The sequence below is a fragment of the Scleropages formosus genome, chromosome 20 (assembly GCF_900964775.1).
Source record: "Scleropages formosus chromosome 20, fSclFor1.1, whole genome shotgun sequence".
Classification (NCBI taxonomy): domain Eukaryota; kingdom Metazoa; phylum Chordata; class Actinopteri; order Osteoglossiformes; family Osteoglossidae; genus Scleropages; species Scleropages formosus.
Genome location: NC_041825.1, coordinates 17,949,730 through 17,962,832, shown reverse-complemented (window position 1 = coordinate 17,962,832; position 13,103 = coordinate 17,949,730). Strand labels below are relative to the sequence as shown.

Here is a 13,103-nt window from a genome sequence, read left to right as displayed (position 1 = left end):
ACTAAGCGGTACAGGCCTGTATTTGTATTTTCGGTCTGACCGCTTTTCTTTTTTAGCATTCTCCTCTCCGTCAGGTTAAAACTAACCAAACACGTGACTTCTTTGTATGCACTATTGGAATTTTCCTCTTTCATCTTTGCATCACTTTCTGGACAAATTAAGGAAAGAGAGAAAACGAACTTAAAATATCGAACAATTATACATTTCATTTTCAAGGCAGTGCGTTCGCGAACGTTCCAGAAACGAGCGATTATGAGATGACGTCAGAGGACGTCGGTGACGCCGGAAGAGCAGGTGCGTATCAGTATCAGTACCGGCATCAGTATTATTATTATTTTTTATCGGGCCCAGTAGCAGTCCCGGTCCGGGTGAGACGTGGGCTGGAGGTGTCGGAGGATCCCCGGTAGCCTAGCAACCCTCGTCAGTGACAGTCAGTGTGAGAACACAGACACTGACTGAAACAACATGGCATTGAACAAAAATAACTCAGAATCCGGTGGCGTCATCATCAACAACAGCGAAAGGTACACAGATATATTTGTATAAACGTCTTGTTTCTAAATTACTAGCTGTGCGTGCCGCTAGCATGGTTGTGTTAGCAGGTGGTGTGGTGTGTGGTTGTGGTGCTGTAATGCCTAGGCTGCCATGATGATTACTTAATACTCTGGTACCTCATCGACGCGCAAACTAGTAGTAGTTACTAATAATTTGTTTGACTCGATCATCATCATCATCATCATGTGTGTAGCGGACGACGCCTTTTTCTCGCCGCTCACTCTCTGTGAGTCTGTCCTCCCCGCTTTTGTTTTGTAACGCTGTTATCGTACAATCGGGCTCCGCTGGCTGTGGGCGGCGATCAGTTTGTCTGGGCCTGCCCAGGCTGTGCACCTGACCTAAACACTCAATGTTTATTGTACTGTGCTACTGTACTGTGTCACTGTCAGTGTGCCGTAACGCAGCTCGGTCCGTTTCTCGAAGCTTCTCAGGGCCTCTTCGCTAATTCAGTAACTGTGCGCTTGGCCAATCAGCCAGCTGGCAGCTGCTTGAGCCTTAACTAGGAAGCTTGATGATGATGGGCTACATGTAACTAATCTCTGTCACTGCTGTGCTACATGATCAGTCTTCTTTCCTCAAACCACTTTTCTGTATCATTAGGTGCCATGAGAGTAAATAATAGTTACTTTTTATGTCCGTTATAGTATATACATATATATGACTTGACATGATTGATTGTAATAATATATGGATACAGCCATTATGTTTCATGATATTAACACTTCAGTATCCAGCTATATTTACATTTATTCATTTAGCAGACGCTTTTCTCCGAAGCGACACACGTCTCGTAGAAAATACAGTGTCTATTTAAATATATACTACGCATGATTTATATACACATTGTATGCTATATAAAAACACAATTAAGTTATAATTGCTTTTCTCTTTTTGGGTTTAGATAAACTACATTGAAGATGTAAACAGAACAAGTAACCCATAATGATAGCATTGTTTAGCTGACAAGATCTTTGATTTTATTTCTTTATTTTTTTTTAAATCAGAAGCTTCATTTGGCATTCGAAAAGGCACGGTCAATTAATGCTGGTGCAGCTTATACAAGTCTCCTGTCTTTGGCTCTGTTTCCTCAGCATCTTGATGACCTACGAGAATGTGGAACTTGTCTTCAGTGATGCAGAAAGCCTCCCAGAGCCGTTCAGGAAGAGCAAGAAGGGGACTGTCTACCTGACCCCATACCGGGTAACAGAACGCATATACACACAGACACACACTCGCACTTTCTGACCTGCTTGTCCCATACGGGGTCGCAGGGAACCGGAGCCTAACCTGGCAACACAGGGCATAAGGCCGGAGGGGGAGGGGACACACCCAGGACGGGGCGCCAGTCTGTCGCAAGGCACCCCAAGGGGTACTCGAACCCCAGACCCACCGGTGGGCAGGACGCGGTCTAACCCACTGCACCACCTTGTCAGAACACATGTTTAATGGAAATAAAAGTAAAGGTGGTAGAGAACTAAGTGCTTAGTAAAGTGTGAGTTTTAAAAAGGGGTGTGAATTAGAACCAGTGCTGCACCGAATACAAGAGAGCAGGCCACTTAATAGCACTTGTTTGGGAGCCAGATTTGTCAGTGCCATGGGGAGGAAAAAATTTTAAAACTTTTGTTTAAAGTAATTCATTTGAATTGTTTCAGTGACATTCTAGTAAGTACATAAGTAAAATGCTGCCCTGTCTAATTTCATTAAGCTCAGCATTTACTTGGCAAAAATCTGCAATAGACGGACATTCCAGAGGTTTACCTTTCTCTTTTGTTGTATGAAAGACACTGCCCAAAAAGTATTTTTAATTGCAATGGCTAGGAGTTTATTGTGCAAAAGGGTAGGTTGATTTTTTTGTGTGTGTGTGTATATTCTTGACCTCCATATACTATCACTTCAGGTCATATTCTTGGCCAAGGGACGGGACTCACTCCAGTCCTTCATGATGCCTTTCTACTTGATGAAGAACTGCGAGGTGAAGCAACCTGTCCTTGGAGCCAACTACATCAAAGGAGCCGTGAACGCAGAGCCAGGGGGTATGTCGCAGCTGCTTCAGGTTCTTCTGGACTGCCTCACTGGCCTGCACTGGGTTTATCGTCAGAGGCTCTCAGAAATTACAGGTCATTTCGTTCAGGAAAGAAAGTGTGAATCGGGTAGTCCTGTAAACTGAATTTGTGCTGTTGTATTACTAGCCCTAGATATCCTCCTGAGATCCAGCCATTCTTTTCTGTCCACTCCAAAGGACACATTTTTAAGTGCATCTCCCAAACAATGCATACTGAATTGCTGAATCCTCATTTGCCTACGGAGGACTTCCTGCACTTCTAAATGATACCATATGTTCATGTAGGAGGAGGGTGAGACAGTTTCCTAAAAATCCAAGAAAAGCCTCCAAAAAAAACTTTTGTCCAGTCTAAGGATATATAAACTTGACTATCCATATGAGGAAACTGCACAGAACAAAAATTTTATGTATAAGAAGGTCTGAAAGGGTAGAATATTAGGAATGAATGTAATACTTCTGAATTATATTTGTGTTCAGTGTAAAGTCCTTTATCACAATAGTTACAGATATGTCTACATTGTAGGTGGTTGGGAGGGATCTGCCACCTTCAAGCTGGTCTTTACTGCTGGGGGGGCAATAGAGTTTGGACAATACATGCTACAAGTTGCAGCGCAAGGTAAGAGCTCTGTTAATAGTGAGTGATTGCCAGTTACTAATAGTAGCTGTTCATTTTAATTAAAATGATAAAAATAGTAATGCTACTTGCTTTTCTCGTAGTGCTGTTATGATTTGTTTTTGGCATAATTGTATTCACCTAAATAATCTTTTTACTATTTTACTCCTTTGGATTTCTTCAAAGGACCCCTCACCTCCAAGCACCAGACCTTTCAGTTCTAATCATAATTAATATTCAAAGTAATCATGTTCATGGGCATAAATCACAGTGTTAAAATATTGCATGTGTATGTTTTTTCCCTGAAATTAATTAATAGAACATAACAAGATAGAAAAAACTACAAATGTACCACTTTTAGCTACATTTCTGGAAATAGAAAAGAGATCTTGCATTTTACAGTCGAAAGTGTTGCTTTCTGCAAACAGCATCAAGAGGGCAACCAGTAACTGGGGCATTTGGCTGCACTTATATGGCTAATGGAGCCTATGCTTACTCGCCGCCACCACCTGTTAATGGGATGTACCCTGCTGAACCACCACCAGGCTACTCCTACCCAGGACCTCCTCCACAAGGTGTGTCTGTTTTCTAAGCGTGCACACAATCTAGAAATGACCTGTACATTATGCAGTCATTATTTTTGACTAGTTCTGTCTTCACTTTATTATCCTTGGTATCTGTATTGCTACTTCAGGTGGGTTCTACCCTGCCCCCCCAACTTTTGACAGCCCTGCTGCCTACATGCCCCCCCCTCCGTACAGTGGCCCACTGGCACAGGCTTCTCATGACCCTGACCTGCCCAACACACCAGCAGGTATGCAACATCATGGCAGACTTGGAGTCCTAACATTTTTCCAGTTACAATGTATTTTTCACCCAGAAACTTGTTCTTATTACTTCTACCCATTCTTGTTCTCTCTCACATACATGCAGCGGAGGCCAAAGCAGCAGAGGCAGCGGCTAGTGCGAGCAGTGCCCCTCCTCCCTCCCATGTCTACCTGCCACACGTGAGTGTTCCCCTCTAGGTCCAAGGTCTGGTTCCACTTTGATTCACTTTTCTGTTCCATCAGGTCTTAGATTTCTGAGTCTTACAATAAATTGCTGTTCACTAGTTTTATTTCATTTCAGTTTATTCTAAGTTTAAATGTACATAATTTAAGTAAAATGTTTACAACCTACATAACATAAAGGCATAAACTTTCTTGCAAGGTATATCTACATGTGCGTAGTGTAGCGATGAAGGATATAGACATGTTACTCGAAGACTGCTTTCTATACCATGACAAGGAAATTCAAACATGTAAGACTTCTGCTGAGTGCTAGATAAGCAACATAGTAAAAAGAGACTTAATGTCCTACCCAGGTGGTTTAGTAAAACATGAGCAGTCATGGTGTTACCCTCAGAGGTTTCCTCACTGCAGCATTGGAGCAAGCTACAGCGGGGCTCATGAGGTCGGTGCAGGCAGGTCTATGAGGGAATGCAGTGAAGAAGGGTGCAAAAGTGCATTGGCTGCATTAAGTTCACAGTGGCACAGGCACACTCTGTGGGACCCCTTTCAGATCATGTGCTCACTCTGATGGGTGTGGAAAATACTTTAAAAATATTTCATGTCTACATGAATTGAGAAATCGCACTGTCGTTCAGTGAGTGGTTTCAGTTTTTGAATATACACGTTCATCACAGCTACAAGAGCTGGAGATAGTAGTAGTGAGACAGTATTGTCTAAAATAAAACCAGAGGAAATGAAATGATACTGCTCCTTAAGTAAATACAAATTAATTACTATTTTTTTATCATTACAAAACATTTTTCAATATTGGGTTACATAACTTTTTTTGGGAAGAATGCTTTTCCATAATTTTGTATTTTTTTTTTTTTTATTAAAAATTCAGTCCCATATCAGTCTTTGAAATCTTCAAAACCGACTGGTTTTAAAAATAGCAGAGACTTCTAAAATGTTTGCAATTTCAGCAGTATATCATTATGTCTGTTTTTATCTTTGAGCACTCTTACTCCATCACAGATACTGCTGGTTAATGAATATTTATTCAGGAGTCATTCTGTACAATTTGACATTTGACAGTGATGGGCTAATCAAAGTACTTGTTAACTATATCCACTAATCAAAACTTTCTTGGAAAATGGCTAAAATTCTGTTAGGTCGTGTGGTAACCTGCTCAGTACATTTACGTTTACCTTTATTCATTTAGCAGACACTTTTCTCCAAAGCGATGTACATCTCATAGAAGAGTACATACAGCATATGGGAAGAACTGGACAGAAAGAGTGAAAGAAAAGCAACCCATGAGTATCTTGCATCTCTTGGAAGAGTTGCAGAAGACCTAGAAAGATGCATTGGCTGATTTCCTGAAATTTCCAAAATTAACTGAATCCGTACCGAAAAATGAGTTTTCAACAAATGTGTTCAAACTTTATTCCGTCCATTAAATTTCAGAGAATATTTTAGATGCTGTTTATTGTATGGTTAGGTCTCGGGCTAGGGCAACATCAATGCTTGGTGGATGCTGAACTGGATTTTTAAAATGTTTTATTGTAGGACAAGCCACCACCTTACTCCCCACCAGAGGACAAGAAGACACAGTAGAGAACTGGACTGCAAGTCTAGCTTGTACCTTCCCTGCTCTCTCCATCAACTCTATACCTGGTTGTCAGGTGCTGTATGTGGCCTCATGCTCTCTACTTTCACATCTACTCACCTTGAATCCCTTGCATCTCTCCCTCCTCCCCTGCTTACAGTATATGGGGGGCAGGAAATGGGACGTGGGTCAGTACCAGCCTGAAGTCATTTTCTCCAATTTAAAGTGTATCATAAATTTCAAGAATGGGGTCTGTGCATTTCATTATTGGTTCAACTTGAGATTTTTGAGGGTAAAGAACAGCTTCCTCCAGTATGGGACAAAGTGAACTTTTGTTTTTGGCATTTCCTGCAAGTATCGCCCCACTGGGGAGTAGCAGCAACGGAAGATGAAGCAACCATAGAAGGTAGTTTGGCATACTTTGAAAGTACATTTGTTCAAGCATCATGAGAACATTAGTTGAACCCATGTTGCTTACCTTCTCTGCTCCAAGTTGACTTCTGCTGGGTAGGAAGGCATGGGAATGGCAGAATGTGCTTTGTAGAATGTTATGTGTATATTATAAATAATGTATTTTGACTGGGTAGGTAGATTATATTCCCCTTTGTAGCTGCTCAGATCTCAGTAGGTCATATCTTGCACTACTGTGGACCAGTTTATTCGCATATACCTAATCAGTCATCAGTCTTTCAATTCTTCATTTCCTGCAGCTTAAACTGAGTTTGAAGGCACTTTGTAAATGTCCTCAGTTGAGCACCTTGTTCAGTCTATCTTGTAGCCTCTCTTCTCTCTGGCACAAAGCAGATAGCTGTTCCTTGCAGTTAGCAAGTCTTGCACTTTTGAAATGGCTATGCATTGTCCTTCCCTTTCATGACTGTGTATAAATAGTAAAGGCACTCACTAATTTATGCATTATTTCAGTAGAAAATAAACTACGCATGGTTTTCATTGTGTGTAGCAAATACAGTGCACTGACTTGGATTTTAATAAACTGAATTTGTGTGGAAGTTTTTGTAATTTATTTTAACTCTGGTAACAACATCAACATCAGGTTTTCACAAACTCTAGCCACAGGGCTGATTGTTGTTAAATTAGTGTAACAAGATGGAATCTGACTCAAAGGATTGTGAGTCATGTTTGTAACATCAATAATGTGCTTTATCAGCACTCTTATCTTACACAGTCAAAAACTGCCACCTATGCTAAAGAAGGCCTTGTGCAAAGTAAGTCACCCTAGAACTTGTCCATTGCCCAAAGGAAGAGGGGCAAAGGTCAAACTGTGCTTTACATTTCCTTATGGCTCAGTCTAGACATCATGCAAGATGATCATGCTGAAACCTTATAGTATGACATCACAAGTTCAGCACAACAAGGTTTTAAATCAGTAAGGGGATCACTAACAGAATGTGGCAACTGAAAAGTCTCTTCCTAGAGGGAAGAAAATAGGCGAGTTGAGACAGACAGTGAAAGTCTCCATTGCACATTGGCGATAACCTTATGACAGTACATGGTTCCTGTTGCTGGGGGGACACAGGGTGACGATAACGCCCTCTCCAATCCAGCAGGCGGGGAACAGCTTCTGGGTGAAGGCGCAGTGGAAGGCATGTAGGCGGGTCTGGCCATCCCCATAGTAGGTCAGTGTCCCAGCCTCGTAGTCCAGCAGCATTCCGATACGGTGGTGCTGGGTATGCCCTGTCACCGTCTCCCTCCTACCATTATGCCAGGCGCTCAGCTGCCTATCATCCAGCTGCAGGCTCCATGACAGTTCGTTCATTCCTACCATGCAGCGCTTGCTTTTCTCCTTGCGTGGGATACCTTCGTAGGTCACCCCCAGGTAGGCCCAAGGCTTCGACACCTCTACCTCCCAGTAGTGCTTCCCATCAGTGAAGCCTTGGAAACACAACACCTGCCACGAGGTGTCAAACCGTGCCTCATGTGGTGGGACTTGGCGGGGCCCAGAGACGAGGTGCTCTGCACGCCGGTTCTCCTGTGTCAGCTGCAGGTTTGCATTGGCGGTGCGAGGGTCAAAGGTGAGGGCGCAGTGGACTATTAGAAAAGGAATACACCTTATGACCATAAATTCATTGTACATATATAGTGGGGGTTGCACAGACTAGTCGATTTGTCAACTTTGCTGCTCTGCGATGGCGCTTTAAGCTTGATGTTGACTAGTCGTTGATCACGTGATTGACACTAACAACATGGACGCCTCCGAGAAGACGACAGGTAAGGAGCCTGGTGGGTCTTTGCAGCAAACTAGCAGCGGTTCATCAGCTTTGTAGAAACGGTTCACTAAAGATGAAACCTGTGCTACTATCACTTGCAAAATATGCAAGTCCGTCCTGAAGTATAACAAAAGAAAAATTGCAATGCACACTTATCTGAAAAGACATCCGCTAACACTAGCGGAGGAACGATCCAAATTGGTCCATGTACGTTGCGTTCATTTGGTTTTTGATTCGAAATTGAGAAACAAAATGCAAATTATGTCTTCATTTGTTTTTTTTGTTTTAAAAATGAAAAATTATGAATTGACTAACAGAAAAATGAGAAAAAACTGCTTTTTATTGTTTTTGCGCGCGCACACACAAAGACTGGTTTATTAATTTTCTCTTCGTTTAATCATAGAGTGTAGAAATCAAAATCTCAATACCAAATATGATGAATGTCCTAAAGTGCACAATATTTCCAATCTAATGGCACAGCGAGTAGAGGTGCTGTCTCACAGCGCCTGGGTGGTGAGAGAGTACATGGGTTCGATCCCTACTCAATCTCTGTGGAGTTAGTGTGTTCTCTCTGTGTGTGCATGGGTTTGCCCCGGGTGCTCCGGTTTCCTCCCACAGCCCAAAGATGAGTTGTTCAGGTTCCCCTGTAGTGTGTGTTCCACTGATGTATGGATGAGTGACCCATTGTAATTAGTGTATCTAGCAGTGTAAGTGACCTTGGTGAATAAGGTATGTGGGCTGATAACACTACATAGAGTTTGTTGGAAGTTGCTTCGGAGAAAAGTGTCTAATATATAAATTTAATCATTTAACAGGTAGTCTAACCTGGACATTAAACTGAGCTTCCCTGGCAGTCTTTTCTTTGGAAAAAAATGTCCACTGTGGCACCATTTGCGCAAATGAGAAATAATATGATACAAACTAGAGCAACATATTCAGAGATCGCAGACGATCTAGTACAACATGGTGCTGCATGGGATTCTTCTACAATCAGTGTCCAAAGATTTTGTGCGCAGCACAACATTATAAGAAGAGGACACTCTCTTCCTGCTTTTGAAAAGCACCTAGTGATTCATTTGAATTTATGGATAACTCGGCGCGAAACCAGCATGTTCGATGAAGCCACTGATGGATTATGCGTGATTTCAGTTTGTTGTCATGCAGGTTGTTCAAGAATACCACAAAATGAAATAACTCAGTCAAAAAACAAGACCGCAAGAAACTATAAATGAGGCATATTTTAAATATTTTACAATTTGAGCAAAAGTGGCTTTTAAACATTGTTAATTCATAATTTGTTTTTCATTTTTAAAACAAAAATTAAAGAAAATTTTTTTGAGCCTGGCTACAATGTCCCACCTTATATATATATATATATATATATAGCCTACGTATGAGCTGTCTTGTCAGCATGCATTCAGGTTGAGAATACAGATTGTCGGTTGCTGCAAAGGATTTCCTTCTCCTGTGTTTTTATTCATGACGGCAACTCGACTTTCATCGCACAACAGTCAACTTTAAAAAATCTGAAGTCGTGCAACCCCTAATATATAATACATATTATATATGGCATGCATGCAACATGAACATATGCAAAATGAGAATTCCAGGAAGGTCATTTCAATTTGTGATGTTAGAAGGGAAACTAAACAGCAAAACAACCAGGAAGAGTAAACTGGGCTGTGCTGAAAACTTACCTGCCTGTAACTGAATGCAAATTTACTCGCCTACCTGGTATTGCAAGCCTTCTATAAATTACGGCTCCCCAATAAAACCCATTTACATGACACACCCAGTTGTCCCATCTGGCTAATGATAGGTTCTCTTATTTTCTTGATGTGCATAAAATTTGAACGAACACATTTCTTAAGGCAGTTCATGGAATGAATATTTATTCAGTATTAGATTTGTACTTTAAGCTTTTACACACCTGTGTCAATTTCATTGAACTGAATTAATTCATGGTAAGTTCCTTCTGCAAGAGTACTGCATCAGGAGGCGGTATTCAAACCTGGGTCTTCTGATTACAAGATAGACTCTCTAACCACTACACTACCTGTTGTCCCTACATTTCTCATTGAATTATTCGATGAAAAAACCATTAGCTTCCTCGGAAATTAAATTCAGTAAAATTACACTGTCAGTTTCCAAAATGGGAATGACTGTAATACACATACACAAGACTGTTTAACTGTTTCAATTCATATTCAGCTGTATGTACAAGTAAATATTTGTAAGTCCTTCGAATAAAAGAACGGTCAAAAAATAAAATGTAATGCATATATGGAATGCACATCAATTCTGTTATGCAATTGATATACCAATTCTGTATATACGTATAAGTACATGGCGATTTAACTGTCATATTGGATAATCATTTAGGATTGTTGAATAATTTCCTTTTGCACACAAAACAGATATAATACTACACAGAATACACTTACAGGCACTGAGTCCATCCTTGATGGCTGAAGAACTGGGCATGGCAGGGCTCGGAACAACTGCCAACACTGGCCGCTTATCTTGAGGAGAGCCTATAAAAAGAGGGAATGACAGAATTCTATAAAAACAAACACGATAAGCCAAAAGATAATACAAGTATATGCGACAGAGGCTTGAACGCTCCCTGGGATGAGCTCGTGTAGTTCTGCACCTTGCTTGTCCTGCCCAATGGCTGTGTTTATGGCTTTCTCCAGGTCCTCCAACACCAGCTTGGAAATTCGGGACAAGACATCGGTGACCGTGTTCAATCTGTCCTGCAGAGTGGTGGAGACATCCAAGGGGATATCCTGCATCCGGGGGACCTCAACTAATCGTGACTCCTGCTCAGGAAGATCGAAGAGTGACACGATAACTTCACAAGTTGACATTTAGGATGCTGACACCGACTGACCCATCTCGGCACAGTAATAAACTGAAAAATAAATCATTGGCTGTTGCTCCCCAATTAAAAAAAGAAACTTGAAGACATTTTTCTGTAACATCCAATCGCTATCACCGAGACCCTCCTCACATTCCAAAGCGAAATTTACCTGAATTAACTGGATGTAAGGCATTGCTTGCACAGTGGCTATCTGGCCCTGGATCTCCCCCAGACGCTGGGCTCTCTCCTGCAGCATACCGAGGTGGGTCTCAGCCTGGCAGAGGATGGACTGCCGTTCGTGCTCCATGAAGGTCAGTGTGGACTCTTGCTTCTCCATCAGCACCTTCACTAGGTAAGCAAACTTTGCATTTACCCAATGGGAGGTCTGCTGTAGGGACACCTGGAAGACAGTACAGAAAGGCAAGGACAGCTCAGCTGGAGGACGTGGAGAGACGATCCATTTACAGTTAGAGATGATGGCTGTTGCTGTTCTGTTAGTTAGCCAATACTGAACCAGTTGTACTGAGAGATAAAATGAAAACGCTCCAGAAGAGTTTATTAAAAATAGTGTGAGGTTAACATATAATACATTTGCACACGAGACAGTAGGTAACAGCACGGTGCCCTTGTTGCAGCTGATTGAAGGAGTCTCCATTTCTCATATCCACTATCCTGTTTCAAGCAACCGGACAAATCCAGGTGCCCAACAGAACCGTAAAACGCATTTTTTAGCAGTCAGCAAAGACAACCTGACTTATTAGTGTCTTCCAGTTTTACTGGCACTGTTGCACTGGCCAAGATGTCTCCGATTCAGTCTGTGACCCGCGCTGCAGAGCCCCACCTGTTCTCAGAAGGAGCATCTTAAACAACAAACAGAGGCACCTGGGAGGTACCCCAGATTTCTCCGTCACACCTCAGCTTTGTTAATGTTCTCTGACAGCTCCTTGACGCTCTTCTCCGTGTCCTCCCTGTGCTTCTCCACCTCTCTGCTCTTCTTCTTCAGCCCCTCCTGCAAAACCCAACGAGACAAAAAGCTGCTGCGTTTGCCTTTCCGAACCACCCGGTTAAAACCAAGTACCGAGAGCAGGCGCGCGACAGATCCAACACTTGCCTCCCGTATCTCCTTTTCCTCCTCCGCCAGGATTTTCTCGTGGTTCTTGCACTCCCTGATCGCACACTCATAGCACACGCACATGCTTTCGGTCCTACAGTAGATGACGAGGGGTTTCTTGTGTCTTTCACAGAGCACCTCAGCCTGGGGCGCTGCGTTACTCTGCCTGGGTACCGGAGTCGCGCCTCTGCCCTCCTGATCCGTGGCCTCCGTCAGATGGGACAAGGCTACGTTGCGCTTGAGGGCGGGCCTCGGGTCAAACGTTTCGCTGCATATGGGACACTGCGTGTCCATGCCTCCTTTGGCCTTGGTGTCCCAGTGAACCGTGATGCAAACCTGACAGAACGTGTGTCCACAGGGAATGGTCACCGGGACTTGGAATCGGTCCAGGCAGATGCTGCAGGATAAATTCTGTGACTCCATAGCTGGGGTGTGTCATACAAATCAATCCTATCATAAAAGGGAAATGAAGAAGAGGAGGGATACATTTTAATAATATCATCCTGCCACGTTCGTTTAAACAACATCCAAACACCACACACAGCCAGCAGTGAGTGAGTCGAGTTTCTGATCACAGCACAAGAAGTGTGCCATCCACATACATGATTGAAACGCACATTCATTTTCACCCAAAGGGGTGTTCAGTGAGTTGTGCTCCAAATGTATCATCAAGGGGTCTAGGGGGGATGTTTGCTGGTTTAAAATTTATTGTTGCTAGGAAAGAAAGCTAGTTTTGCTCAGCTAAGCGAGGCTGGGTACCCAGCTGTACGTCCGTCGTATCTCGCTCCGAAACACACCACAGTAGACACGATTTAAGCACGCTTTGAGGTAAAATAACCAGCACACAGAGTCGGATGACAGCGACTGTGTTCTTACCACACGCAGCGGTACGAACACTCGGCTCTGTGCTCCCGATGCCGAACACAGCGCGGACGTCAGGTCGCACCTGAACGGCATTAAACGTAAAGCACGCAGCTCGCACGCAGTTCACACGCAGTGCGCACGCGGCGCGTACGTACGTGTACGTACGCGTACGTAACGCCTTTCACGAGCTGCGTGAGATGCGCGCTTCGTCA

At 42.9% G+C, this 13,103-nt stretch overlaps 2 protein-coding genes across 3 annotated transcripts; one reads left to right on the top strand and one right to left on the bottom strand.

Annotated features, from left to right (window-relative positions):
• Positions 1 to 252: 252 nt before the first annotated feature.
• wbp2 (WW domain binding protein 2) lies at positions 253 to 6,816 on the top strand. The gene is made up of 8 exons (XM_018761608.2): positions 253 to 524; positions 1,647 to 1,755; positions 2,453 to 2,588; positions 3,141 to 3,233; positions 3,659 to 3,805; positions 3,925 to 4,044; positions 4,164 to 4,237; positions 5,789 to 6,816. The coding sequence occupies exons 1-8, from the start codon at positions 466 to 468 to the stop codon at positions 5,834 to 5,836; spliced, it is 786 nt and encodes a 261-aa protein (XP_018617124.1). The 5' UTR covers positions 253 to 465; the 3' UTR covers positions 5,837 to 6,816.
• A 14-nt stretch (positions 6,817 to 6,830) lies between these two features.
• trim65 (tripartite motif containing 65) lies at positions 6,831 to 13,055 on the bottom strand. Of its 2 annotated transcripts, XM_018761602.1 has the most exons (7): positions 12,904 to 13,055; positions 12,028 to 12,477; positions 11,830 to 11,925; positions 11,086 to 11,316; positions 10,707 to 10,875; positions 10,498 to 10,587; positions 6,831 to 7,874 (listed from the first exon to the last, which is right to left on the bottom strand). In XM_018761602.1, exons 2-7 carry the CDS (start codon positions 12,448 to 12,450, stop codon positions 7,324 to 7,326), a joined length of 1,560 nt encoding a protein of 519 aa, XP_018617118.1. In that variant the 5' UTR covers positions 12,451 to 12,477; positions 12,904 to 13,055; the 3' UTR covers positions 6,831 to 7,323. The 2 variants fall into 2 exon arrangements, with proteins under 2 accessions (XP_018617118.1, XP_018617117.1); XM_018761601.1 differs by having other exon boundaries at positions 11,830 to 12,477.
• Between the last annotated feature and the right edge of the window lie 48 nt (positions 13,056 to 13,103).

Excerpts from the sequence above, each read along its gene's own strand:
- trim65 (XM_018761601.1), bottom strand. The coding sequence starts at position 12,450 with ATGGAGTCACAGAATTTATCCTGCAGCATCTGCCTGGACCGATTCCAA. Across the intron at positions 10,876-11,085 it reads CTTACATCCAGTTAATTCAG|GAGTCACGATTAGTTGAGGT; the intron begins GTAAATTTCGCT and ends CTTCCTGAGCAG. Across the intron at positions 10,588-10,706 it reads CATTGGGCAGGACAAGCAAG|GCTCTCCTCAAGATAAGCGG; the intron begins GTGCAGAACTAC and ends CTCTTTTTATAG.
- wbp2 (XM_018761608.2), top strand. The coding sequence starts at position 466 with ATGGCATTGAACAAAAATAACTCAGAATCCGGTGGCGTCATCATCAAC. Across the intron at positions 4,045-4,163 it reads CCTGCCCAACACACCAGCAG|CGGAGGCCAAAGCAGCAGAG; the intron begins GTATGCAACATC and ends ACATACATGCAG. Across the intron at positions 4,238-5,788 it reads CCCATGTCTACCTGCCACAC|GACAAGCCACCACCTTACTC; the intron begins GTGAGTGTTCCC and ends GTTTTATTGTAG.